At 38.9% G+C, this 21449-nt stretch overlaps 1 protein-coding gene across 8 annotated transcripts in view; it reads right to left on the bottom strand.

The window, feature by feature from the left end:
- Nucleotides 1-21449, bottom strand: part of CEP112 (centrosomal protein 112) — a 188269-nt gene that overhangs the window by 164190 nt on the left and 2630 nt on the right. For all 8 annotated transcript variants that reach the window (XR_005259386.1, XM_038157557.1, XM_038157555.1 and 5 more), the window contains 5 exons: nt 21102-21250; nt 15623-15713; nt 12724-12798; nt 5113-5160; nt 4897-4974 (listed from right to left, as the gene is read on the bottom strand). Coding sequence is in view for 7 of the 8 variants with exons in the window: in XM_038157557.1 (XP_038013485.1) it covers nt 4897-4974; nt 5113-5160; nt 12724-12798; nt 15623-15713; nt 21102-21250 (441 nt within the window). In the remaining variant the exon portion in view is untranslated. The remainder of the gene's footprint in view (nt 1-4896; nt 4975-5112; nt 5161-12723; nt 12799-15622; nt 15714-21101; nt 21251-21449) is intronic.

Genomic DNA, 21449 nt, shown 5'->3' with positions numbered 1-21449 from the left:
AGTTCACAAACTATTGCAAAAAAATAAATAAATAACTGTACATGTACATCTAGATCTCCACAAGCAGCCTGACTGGTATCAGGAATTATAAATCAGCAGCCAGTTTATGAAAACATGTCTCATCTTGACATCCACTGTGTGTCTCACACCAGTCTAGCAATAAAATAAGGTTTGGGGTTTATTACATTACATTCTGAAGAGTTATCAAAGCAAGGCAGGATGTGACTTCCTCACAAGGAACACAATGGACAACTTGCACATGTTTTTGGGAGCAGGACATTAATCAGGCAGGAGTTATGTTAGCAGCAGTCAAGATTGCTGTGATTTTAAATATGAACGAACAGATTCCTACTCAGGACGATTACTCAGTGGTGAGAATCAGTTTACAACTGGATTCTCCATATAAATCACACCCTGCATTCAAAACAGACACGGGGGTTGTGGAGAAAAGGAGAAAATTCAAATGAACCAGAAAATAGTTGCTGTCACTGCCTGGAATATTTTCAAGGGGAAATAAAACAGTGTTTTCAGAAGCAAGCTGTCACAAGGAAAAAAAGTTACACAAAAGCGAAAATCACGATGAAAGGCATAATTATGTCATATCTGCCTTTTCTTGCCCCCTCATATGGGTCACACTTGTGTGAACAGTGAGCAACGCACGTTCTTACATTTTAACAAGAATTGAAAACCAGAATTAAAAACCTTAACAATCTTTACCCTTGGAAATCAGCACGACATTTATGAGCAGAAGTATGGCTTGGACAGTCCCCAGTGAACAGGATGACAAAAGAAGGGGTACAGCAAAGGAAGAGAACTGGAAGAACAGAAGGATAATAAGAAAAAAAACTCCAACACACACAGCTCCAGTTATTGTAAGACTCAGTTTTTGGAACCTCTCAAGTGCTTTTAGAAAGTTCATCAAAACCACTCTCCTCCTGTTATTAAAAAGCACAAACATCCCCAGTACATCTAACGGGGCTCCCTGAGCTGGATCCAGCTCTCCTGACTCCATACACAGATGTTTCTATATCCATCCACCACGATTTAAACTTCAGAGACACAGACAGACATGAGCACACGCTTTTAATTCAATATATTACACAAAAGAACAATACTGATATATTTTTTTACCATCCTTGGAAGATATGAACAAAAATCTTCCTTTTCAATGAGGAATAAAAATAAAATCCATGATGTGTATATAATATATACATATATAATATATAATCAATTAACAATAATGTTAATTTTACAGTGGTTTCATTACAAGAGTCCTTGTTTTAGGATACTGTCTCCATATGGGGTTTATTTATTGCTCATATTTGGCATGAATTTCATATATTTAAATACTTCACTGTGGAACAGGGCAATTAAGAGGAAGAAATCAAACCCAGCAGGACAGTGCTCACTGATCACCATCTCCTAAATGCAGGGACTCTTATCTTCAAATGTTCTTTCCCTTCTCTTTTCCATGCTAACACCAGCCAGTGTTATTCACTCTCCCTCCCGAGTTTTACAACTTTCTTTCCTCCCTGCATTCCTTTCCCTACATTCTCTGTATGGTCCCTCTTGGGGGAAATCCATATCACAGCCCTCGTGCAATTTGCTCTGTTTCAAGTTATAATCTCCTGCCAGATAAGTGAGAAGCACAGTAAATCTGCTGCTTTCAACACCTTCAATCCAGAGCCCTTTTAGCCAGACCATGACTTAACTGTATCAGCACTGCAGATTTTATCTTCATGTAAATATATCACTAGATCCCAACACTTCTGGTGCAGTAAAACCATATAAATGGCTTGATGATCTTTATAAACAAAATTTGTGTCATGCAGTAAAAGGGAGTGCTTATTCCCAAAATAAAAGGAGAAAAACAGAAATAAAGATTACAAAGATGAAGGTCCTAAATAGCTTTTTAAAAAGGCTGCATCCTAAAGATAAGACTTCTTGAATCATAAACCCATAAAACACTCTTCGTTTTTCTTCTCACTTCTGGTCCTTGATCCATGAAGATGCATTTTCAGGGAAAAAAAACCCACAAACTTCTTTTTCCCATTCTCTGTGTTCTCTGTTATCTTACAGCACCTATCTCATCTCTCCTTTTCCTCATTCCCCAGCCCACAGGACAAACTGGTGGAAGCTGTCCCACAGGTGTTCTGAAAACCCAGCCACTGCCTTCCCCACAATTCCTCCTGCCCCCAGCTGCTCAACCATTTAGTCTGGGCTGCTTTAGTACACAAGAGGCTGGAAAAGCACCAGTGGCTCCAGTGTCCAAAGGCTTTATCACTGGATTCCCAAAAATCAAAACAGAGGAGTGACAGGACTGATAGAGTCAACAAAAACATTGGAAACACTCAATGTTCTCGGTTAAACCAGACAGATGAAGCTTCACAAATTATTGCATAAAGCATTGAGCTTGCCAGTCTGACTGAAAAATAAATAAAGAGCTGGTATACAACTCAGTACAAATTTACTCCAGGTATAACCTTCAACTGAAAAGTGAAAATTATTTCCAATATGCCTCTGATTTGTTTAGACTTCCTTTGTTGAGATAAGATAAATAAATATCTTTGCTTACAAAACAATGAAACAGAAGGAAATTGAGAAAAAATGCTAAGAATAAATAAGACTGACAAAATGAAAAATTAAGAAAGAGAACTTCTTTAAAGAAACACCAGAATGTCTCGAAGTGATATATCAGATAAACTAGCTGTTTGAGAAAGGTTAAAAGAAATCAGTTATTAACATAGCTGATTTTATTTTCTCATTCCAGAAGAATTCCAAACCTGTATCTTAGCAATGGCACTGAATCTGTTTTTCTGAAAAATCACAAATCAGACTTTTCTTTTCCCCCTCCTCTGCCCCATGGAGCTCTGGGTGACACAGGATGGCCAGAGGTGAAGTTCAAAGGGACATTTTCCCTTTTTATCAAGACAGGCCAATCACCCCATCTGTCGTGCTCTGCTGTCCCGCTGAACATGGATTTATTTCTGTTGGGTTGCATCTCCCTTGTTTAAACCCACAATGTTTCAGTCATGACCATTTCCCAAATGGTTTAATCCATGTCAGAAGTATTTGGGGAAGAGCTGACTAAAAGCCGCTGCCTGATGACATCGGCGTTCTCGCAGGGCTGTGATGTGGTTATCACTGCTCATGGCCATGTGTTCAGCATTACAGACTCTAAACAGGTGCAGGAATGCTTTATGAACAAAGGTCTAAAGGTTAAAAGCAAAAAACCCCACAGTTATCCTATTTTATGTTCTCCCCTTGTACTACAAAGAGGTTGAAAACAGTTAATGGTTCCCCCGGACCCTTTTGTACAGCACCATTTCTCTGTTAATACATTCACATTCTATAAATGAAAAGGACTTTATTCCTAATTGAGCTTCACAAACAAAATAAGATGAAAACACATTTAAGTTTTCTCGTTAATAGCACACACATGGTGATTGTGAAACACTGTCTGTAACCTTTCCAGTTCAAACCAGCCCACAGTCGAGCACCATTAGCAAAAAGTCCTGGATTTTTTACTGTGTGGCTTAGAGGATTTTTCCACTGAACTAGCAAAGTATTAACTGGGTATTTTATGTAGCTCCTTGGCATGCATTCCTGTTGATTTAATTTGAAAATATTGTTTAAATGACAACTCTGTGCTTTCAATCTATTTATTTCTTGGGCTATTTTCACATCTTATGAAACCTTGCCTCATCCTGAGGCACTGGTGGTTTGAATGTTGTCAATGCAGAAGAACAGTCAACAGCAGAGCAGAGAAAGTGACAGGCACATGGATTGTGCAGCTGCTTGTTTGAGCATCGAGTGAAGCAGCCAGGTAGCACCAGAAAACATTTCATACACATTCTTTTATTAACAACTGAAGCATCTGCCAATCAATTTTACCCTCCTCTGTATCTCTGCTAAAGATGTTTTCTGAACTGTCATGGAAGTAACTTTAGGGCAGTTCCAATCCATGTGTCCTTACAAGACACCAAGGAAATGAAAGAATATTTTCCTGTTTTGCTGATGATGCCCTTTCCTCTTCAGCTCAGACATATTTGGGGTACTCTGTGGATTTAGGTCCTTCTGGATAGTAGGGAACTATGTACATGGTCTCAATTTTCCAAGAGCACATGGCTGAAATCAGAAATTTTGAAGACAAACAGAGCAGAGTGCTGGATTTGGTTTTTTGTTGTTTTTTTATGATCGGTTGGTTGGGTTTGGGGTTCTATTAATCGTTTTCCTAATGCCTTGAGTTTCCTAAAACCTTGAGTTTCCTTTTCTGCCCATGAATTCACTGTCTTTCAAAAAAAGAAATGCCTTAAATAAAATGAGCAGCTTGTGACAAAATATCTCCGGCAGTCAACTTCCTTAAAGCATGAAAAAGGTAAAAATGACCACAAAATTTTACTTTTACACATATTCAAAGTGAAAAAACCATGGTGTGAGAGAATTAGACAGCTAAGCTAGGACAGTAATCTCAGGAATTCACAAAGTTACAAAGAAGTAAAATAAAACCCCATATGACCAAAAGAGGATTGGAGCTCAATGAAGCAAATACTGAAATAATGTAGATCCTGTCAGAAATAAGGTCAAAATCTGCTCAATTTGAAAGGTATATAGAAAGCAAACAAAAGTCCTCACTAAATCAAAGGTTTCACTGCCTCTATTAAAAGGTAATTTGGAAAATTCCTAGTATTCAAACTCTCCACTAAAAATTCTGATAAAGGACCAGTAAATATGTTCAGAAAGTCTTTTTTACTCCCTAAATAATTGGGAAATCCATGAAGTATTTAATGACAAGCCCTGTCACTTCAGCAAATTTCTCTTCCATGAGATTTTCTGCTACAATAACTTCCTTGTTAATGCCCAGTTTCCAAGGAAAATGCTTCAAAAGAATCCTACCTCTTTCTCCTGCATTTGAAGCAGCGCCTGGTGGTACCGAGAGGGGCTGCTCTGCCCAAGGTCAATTTTAGGTGTCATCTATTGAAGACAAAGTTCAAAACAACCAATGAAGTCAAAACCAGCAAATCCAAGTACAATCAATCCCAAGCAGCAATAGAAAATAACATAAGAGGTTTGTTTGCCCTTCTGAAATACCAAGGGAATATAAATACATACCACAGTCCTTGGCACCCGTTTTTCTCGCAGGTATCTGGGGTTTTCTAACTGAAAAACAAGGCAGAGAAAATTCAGCAGGTCAACAATGTTTGATTTATTCCAAGACACCATAACTAAACCATACTTAGCACAGGAAGTGCATCACTCAAAGAACCACAGATGAGATTTCAACATGCCTTAAATCTTATAGAAATAGGAAATCTTCCTAAGAGATCATTTAGTTGGAAATCTATTCAGCAATTTGGATAGTGTAAATGGACCAAAAATTTCCTCCCAACTTTTTTGGTTGCAAAAATTCCTTTTTTCCTCCCAACTCTTGTGGTTGCAAAAATTCCATCAATGCATATCATGAAAATATTTGGCAGCTACATATATAGGCTTATGCAAAAGATTTCCAACTTTGTTGGCTAAATTTTCATTGAAATCAATATAAAGCTACAATACATTTACAGATTGTATTGATTAAAATCTAGTGCTTTTGAGAAATTACAGTTGGGTGAGTTGAAACTATAGCCACACATGTAACTTATAGAGACAAAACATAAGGAAATAATCCATTAACATGGCTGTATAATTAAAACAGCTCTCTTAATCACTATTTTTAAGAACTGGAGACAAAGCATTGTTCCCAACACACTTCCTCTATCTGACAGCTCTATCTTTCTCATTTTCACAGACGATGAGGCTCAAACATCACATCACAGAGAAAGCAGAATGCCCAAAAAAAGCTTTCAAGGGTATAATCTTGTAAAATGTGGCAGTAGATCTGGAATATGAATGAGATTGCAATACACATTTAAAAAAAAGAAAAAGTTGTAGGATTAGGTTGATCTATGAGGCATGGCAAATATATCAAATGCTTGCACTTTCTGCAGTAGCATGAAATAAATTTGTGTGTTGAATTTATCAGTGGAAAAGAGGCTTAATCCCTCTGAAATTTCAATTTGATACAGTATTATTCATTTCCTGTCCCAAAAGGTGATGTAGGATTTCAGTGTGGCATTGAGTTGTCATATTTCACCCAGAAGTCGTTGCAGATACTCACATTTAACACAAACCTTCAATTTCAATGAATGGTGTCATCCAAAATTTTAATACATTAGCTGAAAGCATCAGGAAAGCAATAATTTAACAATAACCTATTTATTGCCAGGGCGTTTACTAAAACAGTTACACTCAACTTTCCTTCACACAAAGTACCCTGTGTTGGTAGTTAAGTCCATGGGCAGCCACCAGGGAATGAAGGAATCCTGGATGCACCCACTGCCACAAAAATGAGGAATTTTGGACACTGAAGAGACTGTGAGGAGAGGAATACAGGAGTGGGATCAGCCTGAAGCACCAGCCAGAGGAGGTCCAGTGGAGGGGAAGGAAAGGCAAATCAAGAGAGAGTGCAATAAAAGGTACAGAAATTCCAAACCGGAAAAATTTTGGATTTTCTTTGTCCTACACATTTGTACCTGCAATAGGATTTTCTACCTGCATTTCACTGGTATTATATTCCTCCTCCCATCTCAATTTGGCCACTTCCCCATCCAGCCCGCGCTCCTGATCATGCCCTGGGCTGAAGGTGTTTGCCAGAAGCTCAAGGCACTCCCCAGTTCGGCATCAGAGGGAGCAGTGGAAGCCTTGACCAATACCCGGTGGAATCTGGAGAAGGCTGCAGAGCCACATTTCAAAGGCTTCATGATTTCCCAAAGCCCTGTCTCTCATACAGAATCACCCTTTACTTTGGCTTTTTTAAGCCAAAGTAATATAAAACTTGTTGTAAATATTTACAATTAATTAAAATCCTTTCTCTGCCCATGACATTGAGCTGTTTGCAGCCTTCACTTCAAAACCATCTGAAAAGCTAAGGTACATCCTACTTGTTTATGGGAAAGAAGGAAAATGTGTCTCTAATACTTTGTAGGGCCCAAGTCTTGCATTTTTTGATTTTGTAACAGCAGCCATATGTGCTTTGAAGTTAAATGTTCCCACTTTGTTACTTGTTGTGGATTATATCCACTTAAACTGATCTGTAAACATTTAATGCCTCAACATTCATTCTTTTCATGCTGGTCTTCTGCAAAACTTCTTGTTCTCCAAATTAAACCACATTAAAGAGGGAATATCACAATAAAGAATGCCCCAAAAAAAGAAAAAAAAAGTCTGTATTTATGAGAAACATGCAAATTTAAAAATAATAAGCAAAAGGTCAAAGACAAGCCAAAATACATATGTATGAAACTGAAGGATTGCCATGAGAAGAGCAGTAAATCACATGCTTTTTTAAGAGTATGAACCAAATAAATGTCATCATAAAAGACATCTTTATTTGAACTAGAACTGAACTCTAATTTGTAAATACCACTTCTTAACAGAAATGGTATTTTGAATGTCTTTGTAGAAAAGATTTTGGATTCCCCTGCTCTATTAGGCAGTCTGGCAAGAAATCATGTTTCAATTTGTGAGGAGTGCAATGGTCACCTTCTCCTTCTCCTAAACCAGAGCTGTGAAGGTGTTGGGTGATCAGATCCCCATGAAGAAATCCCCATCACCTAACAGAGATAATCTACTTCATTAAAATATTTTTTTCCTTATTTAAATTTTAAATTGAAAAAAAGTATTGCAGAAATGTACATAAAAATAAAATTCCAAAACTGCATTTCAGGCAAATTAGCCATAATTTGTAACTTCAGTATTTTCAATTCCTATTTATTTTAACAACACCTAAAGTAGTCAAAACTAAATATTTATGAGTTATACAGTTTTAAAGCTATCAATGGAAGCAATGAGTGAAGCACTGACAAAAACTGAAATGCTTTTCCCCAAAAGCAAGGACAGTGCAGGAAAAGCACAGTTTTGAGCTTTAAGTACATCCACAAGTCTCATCCTCATCAATTACATTCTATCCCTCAGGCTGAAAATATGGTCCAGTCCAGAAATTCCCACCAAAGCTTTGCTCTTTTGCTCAGTAAATACCACAACAATGACAGCACTGAAGTCATGGTTCCAAACTACCCCTCCAAAGTCCTGTTCCACTCTTTGGAAGATGTTTATCCATGGATGGGTAGCTCCAACAATGCCCAACTGCAGCCTGGGTCAGTCCACTCACAGAATATTGTAAATATTAAGATTCAGGGAATAAAACCCCCACACTTGCATCTGCAGGCTCATTGCACATTCCCCCCTAAGGTTCATCAAAGACGAAACGGGATTGTTTTCAAAACAAGGATGGCAAAAACACACATGAAAGAGTTAAGAACACTTAAGACTTTGAAATGGTAAACAACTAAACTGAACCTTGCCCTAAATTCTTACTTTAATCTACCAAACCCAGCCAGCCAGCATGTTCCCTACAGAAATAACTGCTGAGTAGCTTCAGGAAATTTGAGTAAGGACATTCTTATCTAACATCATAATTTGTAGGGAAGTTCACTTTAATGCCGCTGTTGCAGTCTTAGTGGAAGGACATTAAAGCACATGAAGGCTGTTTGTCAGCATGGAAGTTGAATTTATTTTTTGAAGTCACAACACCGCTTGGAGTTCACTGTGGGAAAGTTTTCCCAGCACTGCTGCCCTCCAAGGCCACAACATATACAGTAGGTATGTTTATAGTAAGCAGCCAGACTGAGAAACCAAACAAAAGATAATCAAATGGCTTGTGCAGAAATGGTTGAGCTTAACTAGACTGGAAAGACACAGGCAGATGTGAGCCAAGCACACAGAGCAGGCACAGCATCCACTGCTGCTGCAGCCTCCCAGGAATTCCCACCACTCCATCCACTTAACCCTGTGTTTGTTATAACACTTTGCTCCAAGGAAGGAGGAAGGAACACAGCCACTAACCAGGGAATTTCTTTGGTCTCAGTCTTCTCAAACCTTTCCTAGGCAGTACCATTTCTCAGGACAAGTTCCTCTGGGCAAGACTGAGCATCCAGTCAGCCCCACATCACTTGTGGGAAAAGCTAAAGAGTTAATTCTTGTCCTGGCTGAATTCCAGTGATGAAAAATCGTGTTTTCCCTGATTAAAAAGCCCTTTGCTGTTTCCCCAGGGTGCAATCTCTTTGTGTGCTTTCCACCTAAAATGATGTGCTGAATTTCCTGGGATGCTTGAAAGAGATGCTTTGTCACCCCTAAAACTGGCTACAATTTGGTGACAAGTGAAACTGTACCACAGGCATCATGAAAGAGAAAGGCAGGTGAGGTAAGAATTTGCAGGGATTTAATTCATCGCTGTTTCTTTATGTAACTTTATATTTTTTTACCCAAAAATTATGTTTGTCTACAATCTAAAAAGCTCAGCTAAAGAGGAAAAAAAGGAAGAGAAAAAAAAGCAGTTTAATTCCATTATCCATTGAGGTTTTTTCCCTGACACTACACATCTTTCCCATATTTAATTATTTCTGAGACATAAGCAGGAGATAGTCACCTTCCCTTCAGTTATGAAGTGCACTAGAGTTGCAACAACATGCAGAAATTCATTGACAGCTGTTGATGAAATCAGACCACAGAACCACAGAAAAGTCTGGGCTGGAAACGACCCTAAAGTTCTTCTCATTCCCCTAGCCCAGGTTACTTTTATTGTACTCCAGGATGGCTGAAGAATGACAAAGAAAGTTCAAAGTAACAACATGACCAAAGACCACTGGTATTTATTTGTCTCAGCTCCTGCTTCTGAAACTTTTCCCTTCAAACAGCCACCCAGAAGGATTTCTGTTTTCCTACATCGCAAATGCACCTTCAAGGCATGAGCACCTGATAAAGGACAGTCCCCACATCAGTTTAGATAAGAGTCAATACTCAAGGCTAAGAAAAACACATTTTATCATGTATGGAAAATGAGTGTAAATTAGTATTCCATGTATAAAAGGCAAATTTAACACAATCAAAACTCAATTTTTTTTTTTCAAACACTTACTCATGCCTGATTAGAATCTAAAGAACTTGAATCATAAAATGTTTGATAGGGATAATCAGGAATGCTGCAAGGAACAGGGGAAAATTCTTTTATTACTCACAGAAAGTAATAATACCAGCAAAGTAACACAACAGATTTACTTCTCCTGTAGAAAATGTTATGATGAAGAACAAACATCTGAAGCCTCCAGATCTGACCTCTCAGCTTAGTAGAAAACTCATAAAAGCATTTCCCAAAACTGTCCACATATTTTTAATAACAATATTAAAAAATAAAATCTCAATCACTGATGTGGGTATATCATAAAAACTGAAAACACATCCAGAATGTGACCTTAAAAATACAAGAGCTTTGAAGAAGAGGAAATTTAAAACATATTAAAGAAGGAAGAGGCTGAAAGATAACAGTAAAAATAAATTAACAATTTATAACCGGTCATTTCAATCCCAAGCTGGAGCAGTGAAGGCTCAGCAGCACCTCACAGCTGGAAGACACCAGGGTTGTCTCACCAATGTGTGTACCTGGCAGGGTATTTGCAGATTCTTGGATAAAAGCATGGTCTGCACATAAACTTGCCTGAAATACTCACAGCTTCCTAAAATTACACAGATTCTGACTGACAAAAATCCTTGAATAACCAAAAAAACCCAAGGAAAGTTTCAAAAGCTTTTCAAAACAACTGTTCTCCAGGCCAGGCAGTTCAAAGTGAAAACCATTCTGTATCTCCTTTCCTATCTTCCCCCACTACTGAAGTATTTTTTGGGTCAAGGGTCTCCTGTATCTCAGGTGGGATCATTGTAAATTAAGTTTCCCAAACGGTTTGCAGCTAGGAGTAGCAATTAAAGGACAGCAAGATGCTCCCATGGCAATTTAAATGCTTGCAAATAACAGCAGCCACATCTGACACTCAAACCTTAGAGATTCCAAGGGATCATTTAGTGGGGTTTTTTATTTTTAGCAGTGACATATTCTTTAAGTGTGACACTCCACTTAAAACTTCCTGACCCTTTCAGAACCCACTGGAGGCCGTGATCCACAGCAGGGAAACGCTGTTCAGCACAAGCCCTCACAGACCTCTCCTTTACAACCTCCAATCCCCTTTGTCAGGTAACTCCCAACAAGTCTTATCAGGCAATCAAAGTCTCTCATGAGCGACTTCTTTAATTACCATCCCTGGAGAGGAGACTTGAAAAACTGATTTATGTGCCACGGTAGCCAATTTGTTATCCAAGGGAGCTCCTGTATCAGCAGAGGATCATCACAGTTTAATAACCAGCCATTATCAGCACAACACGATTGCAAACTGGAATTTCAATTAGGGAAAGAAATAAAATACAAATAAAATGACAGAGATAAGAGATAAGCAGGCAGGCAGATTGACACTGATATAAAAATGCAGGGTATAAAGAGATCCTTTGTCAGCATCAGTTGGTGTAATTTGTAAAATGGCCATGAGCAAGTTTTCCCCCTTAAAGCAGCTTTAAAAGCTCAAGGTATTACAGCTTTCTGGTCATATTTTCAATGGATAAATACAGCCCAAATATTCAAAATCTGCAAGTGATTGCACCTTTGTTTCAGGCACCTGCACAATGCTGACACCTTCACCCATCTCCACCCTCAGCTTGGAAAAAGCAAGAGAAACACCAAGAAGAACAGAAAACCATTAATATTCTCTGTTATCATTTCTAATTGCACTGAAGAGAACTTGGCCATCCATGAAAAATGTGGAGTGTCATAGGCAAGATTTTTAAATGCTGTCATATCCCTCTGGACTGACAATGGTGCAGGAAGAATAAGGATCATTTGGCAGCTGATTAAAATGACAACATGAAAATACGTGATTATTTTTCAAAAAACAAGGCTGAACTATTTCATTACACTCGCTCTCATCACTCCTAACTTTGGCTGCAACTCTGTGAGCTTTCAACCTGTGAGAATAAGCCAAAATAAGGAAGAAAAGAAAGAAGAAATGTCCTTGTTAAAATCAAAGTGATCTTAATAAAACTAAATTGCTATAAGGATATTAATTCCAATGAAATAGGTTAAAGATTTGGTGGTACAAGTGAAAGGGTTACAAAAAAGACAAAATAACACAATAGAAAAAATACATTAAAATGCATCTACAGAGAAAAAGTGCTTCATTGTCTCCTTAGAACTATTGTGGACTAATACCACAGAAAATACAACCAAGGGAATAAAGTCTTATAAGAGTAATACATTTGAATTATTAAAAAGGAAAGAAAGAGGCAAAAACACAGCAAAGCCTCCTGAACACTTTCAAAAGGAGGATCACTGACCAAAAAAAAATGAGTTTTATTAATGGCTTGCAAATGCTGTATTGGTTAAAAAATAAACACAGAAAGCCAAACTCTTCTTTCATTTATACAAGTATAAATAAAAAATAATGTTAGAGTCATCAAGAATGAGTCTGAATTTCCACCAGAGTAAGACTCTTGGTTTTGACCAGCAGCCATTATTTGGCCTGATTTATGAGCAACCATATTAAATATGTGAAGATTATTATTACTTAAAATTTCAATGTTTTCCTCTCATACATTCATAAATAACCTTTCCAAGCCTTAGCAATTCATTTCTAAAAAACTGATTCCCACACAAAGTTTTGCTGGCTAAGCTCAGAAAGCAAACTACACTACTGGGAAGTTCCCACTGCAAGTTAATAAGTAAGTGAAGTACTCAGTTTATTTTACCCCAAGATTCCAGCTATTGAGTCGTGCTTCAAGGTCATCATCATCAAATGTAAACTTTCTTTTGTGTTGATCATCCTGGAACATAAAAAAAAGTCAAAGAAAATATCAGAATTGTTGGCAATTAATTTTTTAATTTAAAATTAAACTTCTCATTGACCTGGCCATAGCTACACTGCACTTCCTAATAGTGTCACAATATTTCAGACAGTTTTCACCTAAACAGCTCAGTTTGCAGAGGATACTGGGCTGAGAAAGCAGCTCAGAGCATAAATTAGCCTGGCTCTCCACTTTAATGTTCTTCTTTATTTATTTCCAAAGCAATGGTCTCCTTCACAGAGGGTGAATTTACTAAAAGATCCAAAATACTCCATTTTCAGGCATCTATTCATCTCCACAGTGTCTTTCTGGGACTAATCCAGAAGTCAGAGATCGCCTGATCAGCCTCCAAATAAAAAAAGCAGATTTAAAAATGGAAGGAAACCAAGGCAGGGATAGTTATCAAAGCAGAGGACAGAGCAGCTGCTGCACAGCTCGAGGCTGTTCCCTGATTTCCAGCACCCTGCCAGGGCTGTGGTTATTGCTGCTGCAGGAAGTACCAGGGAATTGCCTCTCTCAAGAAAGGTTTTTCCTGTGGGATAATAACAATTACCAACATTTAAAGTATCTAAAGGGGAAAGCTGGTACAGAACATTTTCCTTGGCCCAGGTATTTAAAAAACAACACTGAAGCCTGAATGAGTTTGCCTCATGAAGTGAGGTTTGTGTATGTGCCTGCCAGCACCTTTTCTTTAAATCTCATTTGTCACAAGCATCCAGTGGCCAGAGCTTGGGCTGCTGATAATCCACACTTGGTTGAGGCAGCTCTTAATGTTTCTTAAAAGTCTCCCTGCTCCTCTACCTGGGCCTGAACCATGCCAGAACATCTGTGAAATCCCAGAACATCCCTGACAATGGAACAAGGTATTGTTTGTTCCAGCCAGCCAAAGATTATCAAACTGGCAAAGCAAGAGAGGATTGTTTCACTTAAAGGCCCTTTTCGAGCTGTAATCACAGGAGAATCCAGTATTGGAGCTGAAGAACAATGCAGTGCAGTGATTTGTCCAGGACTGACCTGGAAGCTGCAGCAGAGCCAGCAATAACAACAAAAAAAATATTAAAAATAAACAAACCAAAGCAGCAAAACTCCTCTACAAAACTTTAAAGCCCCAAATCCAGGTTTCAGCTGAAGAATATAATTTTTTTTTACAATAACTCTTCCATAAGGAATATTTCCTGAAGTAAAATAAACAGGAAACCAATAAAGAGACATGAAGTAAAGCCAGCATGTGGTTTTATTTTTAATGATGGCATTTCTGTATTTAAATTCCACTTGTATACACACAATTAACACACACATAAATACATTCACAGCAATCAGAGCCTAGAGTACAGACACTGATTTTTGCCCACTGAGAACCTGCAACCTGCCCTGATAAACCATCCCCTTGCTAATCCTCTATTCCAGATGCACAGCAGAACACAAATTTCCTCAGAAAGGAGCTTCCAGTTTATCCTATTTGCACTTCATGTCCTCATAAATCCTCAACTGTGCCCAGCTGCAATCTTTCCAAACTATTCCTCTGATTGAATCAAAAATGAAGCGTGGGCAGAGCTGGAGGAACAAACAGGAAATTCAGTGTTCACAGAGGGGTGAGGGTTGCTCTAGGTGTGGTGAAGGACACTGCAAGGCCACAGAGCACATTTTGGAAGGTAAACAGCACATTTCTTGGTATCACACATTTGTCAGGAGTAATTGTCAGCGCAAAGCTTGCAATTACATGAACAACATCATTGAATAAGTTGGACTAAAAGGGTTTCAGACAAAGCCTGTTCAATGCCCTTTCATCAGTCAAAATGCTTGCTGTGGAAAGTCTGATGAAACAACTGTCCAAAATTCACTCTTTCAGAGGTCAACCATCACAGAACAGAGCCAGAGGCATCTATGCAGCTTTCTTTAATCTGTTATTGCAAAATACAAGATGATGTCAATGCAGGCACGTTGCCAAGCTCAGGGAAAACAATGCAGCAGACACTGAACACACAACACTAAACAGAGGTCAAGCATTAGGATGAACTCAGCATCCTACAAGAAATTCTTTTCCCCTGCACTGCAGAGGACAGATTTTGATGAGCTTTAGTCCTCCCTGGTTGGAACCCTGGGTACCGAGAATTTGAGACTTTCTGTGCTGCCAGGCACTGACCCCCAAGAGAACACTGCACTGACCTGAGGCCGTGGAGAAGCTTCCAAAATGGAATGGCAGAGCTGGGATTGTGGGTGTGGAGTTTGGATAGAAGTGTGTGATATCACAGAGTGGAAAAATTAAGAGTTTAAGGGTTTAGAATACAGTAATATATTTGAAGCAAGATGGAGGTTTTGGGGCAGAGGCTGCTCCTTCTTCTTCACCTTCTTCTCCATTGGTTTGGGTGGTTTTGTGTCATTGGATAAAAAAGTTCCCATTGTGGCCATGGATGGTTGGATTATTGTGTTAAAATAAAAATAATTTAGGTTTCATTTCTTAATTGGACAGTTTATCCTTAAAAAGCCTTGTAGAAAGAGAGATGGGGCTCCAGTTTTAGTTTGTTGGAGTGAAGTGCTGTAGAACTCAGGGTTTGTGAGAGTGTGACAGAGATAAGGACTAATAAACATCTGAGTCCCAACAAGAAACACCCTCCAGCACATTTAATCCTGACCCTGGCAAAAAGAAGAAAAAGGCTCGACACTCCCTATCACTCCCTCCCAAATGTCTGCACCTTTACGCAGGGATCATGACCCACACAGCTGGAAATAACAGCTTTACAGGGATATATAAAAGCAACTCAGGGAAAGCAGAGCTTTAGGACAAAAAGGAGAAGCATCTTACAGACAGTGACGTGCCTAGGTCATCTTCATCTGTCCGGTGAGGAGAGCTCAGACAACAGGATGTTACTGATGGCTTCTCACTGAGTCTTTCCCTGTTATTAATGACAGGAGGAAGCAGAAAGAGAGGAATTCATTTTCAGCAACTTTTGGCACACAAAAGATGTTAATCATAGAATAGAATCGGCTAAAATATCCATAAGAAAATAACCGTCAAGATGGAAAGATCAAAAAAAAAAAAAATAAAAAGGGAGAAAAAAAGAAATTTCATGTTAAAGGCAAACAAAAGCCTTAAGTGTTCCATTAAAAAAAAACCACCATAAAACCCCACACCAAAAAAACCCACTAGAAATATTGTGTACATGACAGTACATTAAAAAGTGTTCTTTGTTTTCTTTTACTACATGACCCAACATCTCCGAAAGGACTTTAGGATAAATCCAAGCTAAGGACAAGGCTGACCTAAGACAACGTTTTTGAAACAATATTGCAAAGAATATGAAACAACATAAGATGGAGTCCAGTGACTCAGATAAGAAAGAGGGATTAAGGTGATGGTTGGTTGCACCATATTTTTAAGACCAAAAAAATAGGTTAGAACAAGGTAAATGATCCTATAACACACAAAGGGCAAGAAAAACACACACAGCTCTGTACAAAGGCAGTGGCTTGAAAGGCCAAGGTGGAGAGGAACAAGCCCCAAAGATTGTCTTGGTTTCATTTCAGTTCTGTTTTATGGGCTAAAGTGGAATTCATGGGAGATGGTAAAGAAACACCCACAAGACAGGACAGAAGCACAGCGTGACCAAGTGCTCTGTCCAGCAGAGGGACTTTCTGGAAAAGCTTTTGTTGTAAATAAAGCACTTGAGCAAAGGGAAGTGCAGATCAGCAGACAGGTGAAGAGAATTATCACTGATGCACCCAGTCACAGACATTTCTCAGCCACAGAGCAAGGGGAAAAGAACAAAATAAAGTAGAAGTTCTAAGCATTTATTAGACGGGTTGATACAGTAAAAGATCCAAAACAGTAGTGAAACACCCTTCAGCACACACTCCACTGTCAGATCCACAGGTATTAAGGTAATTAAAAACTCCTGTTAGTCCCCTCACCTTCCCATGACTGGCCATATTATATTAAAGTCAAATCAGACCATTCAATCCCTCCCTTCCTTTCCATCTGGCAGCAAATGAGATGGCTGCTATGCCAGAAAGACACTGAGATGAATGAAGTGTTTATGAACAGAACAACAACAGTTGGATGTACAATATAAACCAGTCACTTCTAGAGAGACAAACACCAAGTTTTCACAAAGCACAGGGCCCCAGCTTTCATCAGAACAGCAGGGAACAGAGAAATACAACAACTGGGAGCCTACCTTCCCTTCCAGCACCAATAAATCCCATATAAACAACATGTATGGATGCACAATAACAATTACAAAGCAGTAAATAGTTTAGATAAGCAAAGTCTTAGGGGTAAAAAAGATCAAAAGGAATATGATAACACAATGACTGCCTCTTGCATTTCTTACCAAGATTTCATTTGACACAAAATTACCTTTCATTAAAGGAGATAAATCTTTGCCTGTGAGTAAATCTGCCCTTTCATCAGATTTTCTTTCTGAGTAATACTCAGGTTACCTAACAATGCAATGAAGTTCCAATTGTTAAAATGAGAGAAAACAGAATTCATGCCCTCATCATGCAGAGATTCAGGAATATCAACAAATACATAAGCCAACCCAAGCTACCTGTAATATCTGCAAATTCACCAAAGGGAGGACAAAAGCCTAGATGCATTCTTAGTTCTGTACTTGCTCTTTTGAAGAGGAACTGAAAAGGAAGCTCCTTTAGTTGATTGTACAACCAGAATTTGAAGAGATTGTTAAGGAGGAACACAATTTTGCTCATATCCAGTATGTATCACCTGACCATCACCTTTTCCAGCCTCCTGCTAATACAAGCCAGGCTCCAAAAAGCCCAAGATTAATTCTGTTTCCTCCCACTGCAGGTGAGTGAAGGATGAGCAGAGTTTTGACATCAACCTGTGACCTCCTGCTTCAGCCCAAGCAGGGAGCTGGCACAGGAGGAGGCAGCAATTTGCTGCTAATAAAGGAGATTAGTAAATATTCCTTCTAGGAACAAAGTGAGGGAAATTCACTGATTCTTCCTGGTCCAGCATAACTACACACTAACCTTTAACAATGTTTCCAGGCACACTCTATAAACATAGAGTAGAATTTTCCTACAGAGTCGGAAAGCCCAGGTTTCTGTTCAAACCAATCTAAACATTTCTCAAACCAACCCTCTCACATTTCAAAATAAAGCTGCACCTTTCCAGTCCCAGCAGGTTGGATTTATTCATCAACACCCCAGTTTGCGAGTAAGGTTTGTATACCTAAGGCTTTTATTTAGGCAGAAAAACAACTTCATATGGAAAAGTCAGAATTGTCCAACACAGAATTATCTGTATTGCAAGATAAAAATCACTATGAAAAGAATTTCTGTTTGTTTGGGTCTTTGAAAGGAGAGAATCTTGAGATAAAGAACATCAAGCAGTTACTCAAACATGTCTCACTGACATTATCTATTTTGCCCTGAGAAAATGTTGTAGGAACTGAGTCATGGCTGGAATGCACAATTTTCATCCAACTACACAAATTCCATGCCCATGGATGCAGTTTCCCGGTGCACATTCAGAGGACAGAGATAAATACAGTGGAACTCGGTCACCATCTGCTGGCTCTCCCTACAAACTGCACATCCAGAAATATTTAATATATTACAGTTTTACCTGCATTGATTGCTCATCCAAAATTGTAAATACAAAGAAAACCAGGATCTGTATGTTGGATATAGGTAATATCTTAACATGGGCACATTGAAATAAATATTAAATATGTAAATATTTCGTATTTTTCAAAACACAACAGCTGAAATATTTACCTTCAGTATTTTTCTGCAAAACTTGCAGGAAAACTAAGTTTCTTATTGCAATGAAGATTAATTTATGTAATCTACAGAACCATCAAAATTTTCCAACACAAATTCAGACTTCCTTAGACACAGCCCCACTCTTGGTCCAAGCACCACTGGCAGACCTGTGCCTGTACACCTGATTTTTAATTCCTTTAAAGTAGTAACGTTATTCAATTACATTTACTGGCTTCTCCTGGCATGGAATAATTTGCAATCCAGGGAATAATTTGCAATGCAGGTCTCCAGGGAACTCAGCAGAGTCTTGGGAACCACTGTGATCACCAATGTACGTATTGCTTCATTCCCACAGCATAGAAGGGGAAAAGTGAAATAAAGCTTCACTACACCAAAAATAACTTTGGGAACTTTGCCAGGCCAAGCTGAATCTTAGGTTCAGACACAAAGTGGGAAAAGACATCAAATTCCCAGTATTCTACTATAAACCAGGTAGAAGAGAGAGAAAAACTGTGGCAAAGAAGGGAGGGAATAGGTGGAACTGCACCTCAGCTTTCCTCCAGCAGGGACCAGCCCCAGTGGGATGAAGAGGGAGGAATATGCAAATCCCACCCCAGCTGACAGCACAAGTCAGGAATTCAGAGTAATTGGGTGTATTTTTATACCTCAAGTATGGCCTTGTAGAGAGATCAGTGTGCTAAATTGGGCCTAACAGGGGAGAGTTGTGCTGATATTGCTTTATTGCTCCTAACACCCAGAGTGATACTTTGACTCCATGATGCTGCTCCCAGGGCTGACACCACCTGGTCAGACCCGGGCCAGGTATCCTGACATAACAGTAACAAAAATTCTTCCAAGGTCTCAAAAAACATTTCTAGAACATGATACACCCCTTGTTTTCATAATGTCAATTTTTTTTTTAATTAAGGGTAGCTGAACAGCTCCTCTTAACAATTTTCTGTATCTATCTGAAACTAAACTTGAAAATGTGTTCTAACACAATGAAACTAAATCAGAATCATTCCTTTTCCAGTGACTTCTCTGTATCACCAAGCCCAAATCAGTAATACCATAACTCAACTGGAAATTCTCCATTGTCTGCCTCTGGTTCTTAAACCACAAGTCTGTTATCAAAACCACAGGTTCTTATCAGAGCACGAATGCAAGCAACCAGAAGAGCCCCTAATCCTCAAGAAAAGGAGGTACAGAGACCTCAGACATAAGAGTAACTTTTGAAATGATTGTTAGAATTACACACATTAATGGATACAGAAGAGTTTCACGATACTCAATATTCATGTGATTTAACTTGCAAGTGTCCATCTGTCACTTATCCAAATCACTGCTGGAAAACTAAAAACATGATTGAAAAATGATGATAAACAGCATAAACATCAGTGAGCCTACAAGAGAACAGCTAATGGTGGCCACTTATGAAAGATGTAAGTGAAGACATGAAAAAGCATTGGACTTCTGAAACTAAACTTGAAAATACATTTCTAACACAATGAAACGAAACCAGAAGCAGAGCAAACACTCACTTCCTCTTGTACAGTACCTACTGAGCTTTGACTAATATTCACTCCATGTCTAAGAGTGCTTCCTTCACCAAGGATTTCAGAGAGGTTAAACATTAATGACACTTTAAAAGGGGCAAACAAGTGGAAATTCCATCCATGACTGAAATGCAGACACATAAAGAAAAAAAAGGAACACAGATCTTGACAGTCAGCACAAAGTTGCACTATGTAAGAAAATCCAGAAAGTAAGTACTTAAGAATAGTAGATTAAACTGGAATTTACCTAAGATTCCCACAAATTAGGACAGAATAGAGCTGAAGTTTTCCAAGTGTCCAAATGACCAGCTTGTCAGTCCTTCACTACTGCAGGGACATCTTTCTAAGCCAACAGGAAAACAAACCTTAATAATGACACATTTCACCCTTTTTCCCTGCTGTAAACAGCTCTATTCTCAGCTGGCTGGGACTGAGGATGCAGTTTAAGCTCACTGGCTGCTGCAAATCAAAAACCTAAATCTCGCTCAGCAAAACTTGCTTATCTGCAAGGAGCCACTATTCCATTTCCTCTAAAAAACCAGTGAGCAACAGTTATAGAAAAACCTCTAGATCTACCATCTGGATGCTTGTTTGTATTTCTAATCTATAGGGGAAAAAAAACATTAAAAACTATCTGCTAAAACAGCTGCTTTCAGCATCATGGCCTCAGACTACAGATGTAAGCTTTGATTTTCCATGTTAAGTGTCTGGAACTGCAAGGAGGAGGAGAACAAGAGGAAGAGAAAGAGGATGGGGGGATGGGACATGGAAGGAGATGTGAAGAAGTCAGAGAAGAAGACATAATGGAGAAAAGCAAGAACAGAGCAGTCTAGAAGTTCTCATTACACCGAAGCTGTTACCAGAGTTTCTGACTGTAAACACTGATGGTGAGTCCATGAGGGAGTGCAATACGCTCATCCAAACTGAGACATCCAGAGCTTACAGCTATTAAATACCAATCCAACACTGCTGAAGCAAGGACAGAAACCTCACCCGTGTGCAGGAGCTGTTGTTGAAGATGAGTCCTCCACAGAGGATACATTACTGTCACATTTTCCCAGGTCTCCCACCGTACACCCAGGTAAGCAGTCAGGGTGGCTGTTCCGAACTCTTGGTGAACTCGGTTCATCAAAATAAACTGACTAGAAAGAGAACAAATGCAAAATCAACAGGAGAATACATTTACACAGATGCAGTCTTTACACCCTTAATGGCATTTCTTGCAGGACTATCTGCAGTACAATCATTCCTTTTCCAGAGAGGTCAGTGGGGTGTGCAAATGCCACCTTCCCAACCCATGGGAATTCATGGCAACAGTGTAAATGTTTTCCAATACTTCTT

The sequence above is a fragment of the Motacilla alba genome, chromosome 18, assembly GCF_015832195.1.
Source record: "Motacilla alba alba isolate MOTALB_02 chromosome 18, Motacilla_alba_V1.0_pri, whole genome shotgun sequence".
In the NCBI taxonomy this organism is placed as follows: Eukaryota; Metazoa; Chordata; class Aves; order Passeriformes; family Motacillidae; genus Motacilla; species Motacilla alba.
Note: the sequence above shows the minus strand (reverse complement) of the source record. Positions and strands in the feature narration are given on the sequence as shown.